The sequence below is a fragment of the Poromitra crassiceps genome (genome assembly GCF_964638095.1).
Source record: "Poromitra crassiceps genome assembly, chromosome: 27".
Taxonomy (NCBI): domain Eukaryota; kingdom Metazoa; phylum Chordata; class Actinopteri; order Beryciformes; family Melamphaidae; genus Poromitra; species Poromitra crassiceps.
The window spans coordinates 6,311,129-6,312,963 of NC_139650.1; the positions used below are offsets into that span (position 1 = coordinate 6,311,129).

A 1,835-nucleotide genomic window follows, 5' to 3' on the forward strand; every position below is an offset into this window, starting at 1 on the left:
CTGTGCTAGTTATAACTAGAACAATCCCATCAACAATGATCACATTTACACCTGACCTGGCATTAAAATGTGTTTTTGGTGATTGCAGGTTCAGATTGCAGGGTATAATAGGATGGATTGTGATCTGATTGGCCAAACCACCTCCGGAGGTGGTCAGGGACACATTGCGACCACATTGAACATTGAAGGTGAAATGCAAATGCCTTCTCAACACACATACAACAACAGGGCTGTTTTTCTGCTGCTCTACGCTGTGGAGCTTGTCTGATCCTGTCACAATCGGATCTCAATCTGAACACTGAAGACACATAATTGACCCCATTTACATGTGCATCAAAATGAGTTTTGGGTGATCAGATTGCAGTCCACATTGAGATCCGATTGCGATTGCATCAGGCAAGCTCCATAGCAAAGAGCAGCAGAAAAAACAAAGGTGACTGTTGCATGTGGATTGAGAGCGCTTTGCATTTACACTTGTGTTCAATGTGGTCACGATGTGTCCCTGACCACCTCTAGAGGTGGTTTGGCCGATTGGATCACAATCTGTCCTCAATGTGTCTTGGGTGCATTTACTCATGTGGTCATGTGGTCAAGCACTATCAGATTGCAATCTGATCACCCAAAACACATTTTCATGCCAGGTGTAATGGAGTCAATGAGAACAGCACGACCATTGAAATCTCAGCCATAAGACAAGACTTGGTTCAGGTTGAGAAATGAAGTCAATCTTTGCTCAGTTATTGTGGCAGGTTGACTGTGGAATAGAGAGGATCCTCACAAGGTCCAGATGGGTGATTGACAGTGGAGTGGGCGGGGCTTTGGTTGCTCCTCGCAGCAGAATACACACAGTCAGGGGAGCTGGTGTTGTGAGTGGGCGTGTCTGCAGCAGCTTCACCGGTGCCGTTTGGGAAGGCGAGGGTGGAGTAGAGAGGAGAGGCAGAGGGGTTTGTGGGAAAGCCTGCGAGGACGTAAATCGAAGGAAGTGCAGTTCCTGAGTCTGGCTGGTGGGGGCGCTCCTGTATCTCATCATAGACATGAGGGGCCTGCAGGGAAGAAGGAAATATACAGTGTGAATAGTGTTTAGTGCAAAATCCAATCCAATCCAAACAAAATGCATTATCCATATGAATCCTACTGTACTGTAGTATGTATGAAATAAAACCTGACTTGATATTTGATGGCCGTTTTAACTTGAAGTATCACAAGTGCAAATGTTATGCAAATTATGCTGTAACCCAAACACTGGGTCATCTATCATGATGTGGGTGTGACTGGTTAATGAATCTAATATTGCTCAATATGAGCAATGAACACACACACACACACACACACACACACACACACACACACACACACACACACACACATACAATGTGTAGAGAAAATGACATGTTAGTTGTTGGACTGTATGTCAGCCTGCTCACTCCCAACTCGTACCAGAGTGGTGCTTTGTCACGCACCCTGTGTGTTTGATGGAATACACCACAGGTGGACTGTTAAAAAGCTTCACCAAAGGTCAACTGCTCTGTCCTGCTCGTCGTCCAGAAGGAGTTGGGAAGAGAGGAGCCTCTCTCTGCCTGGTTTTGGCTTAGGGGCTTCTGGCTTGAAGAGACCTAACCTTAAGCCCACCACCATATCCAGACCCTACCCCTAAGACCACCTACACAATGACTAACCGTAAGACCACCTACCCAATGACTAACCCTAAGACCACCTACACAATGACTAACCCTAAGACCACCTACCTAATGACTAACTCTAAGACCCCCTACCCAATGACTAACCCTAAGACCACCTACACAATGACTAACCCTAAGACCACCTACACAATGACT

At 46.1% G+C, this 1,835-nt stretch overlaps 1 protein-coding gene across 1 annotated transcript in view; it reads right to left on the reverse strand.

The window, feature by feature from the left end:
* Positions 1 to 531: 531 nt before the first annotated feature.
* Positions 532 to 1,835, reverse strand: part of LOC310799026 (uncharacterized protein) — a 6,772-nt gene continuing 5,468 nt past the window's right edge. Inside the window, exon 6 of the mRNA XM_083661596.1 lies at positions 532 to 1,043. Within this exon, the coding sequence (XP_083517722.1) occupies positions 738 to 1,043 (306 nt within the window). The 3' untranslated portion in view covers positions 532 to 737. The remainder of the gene's footprint in view (positions 1,044 to 1,835) is intronic.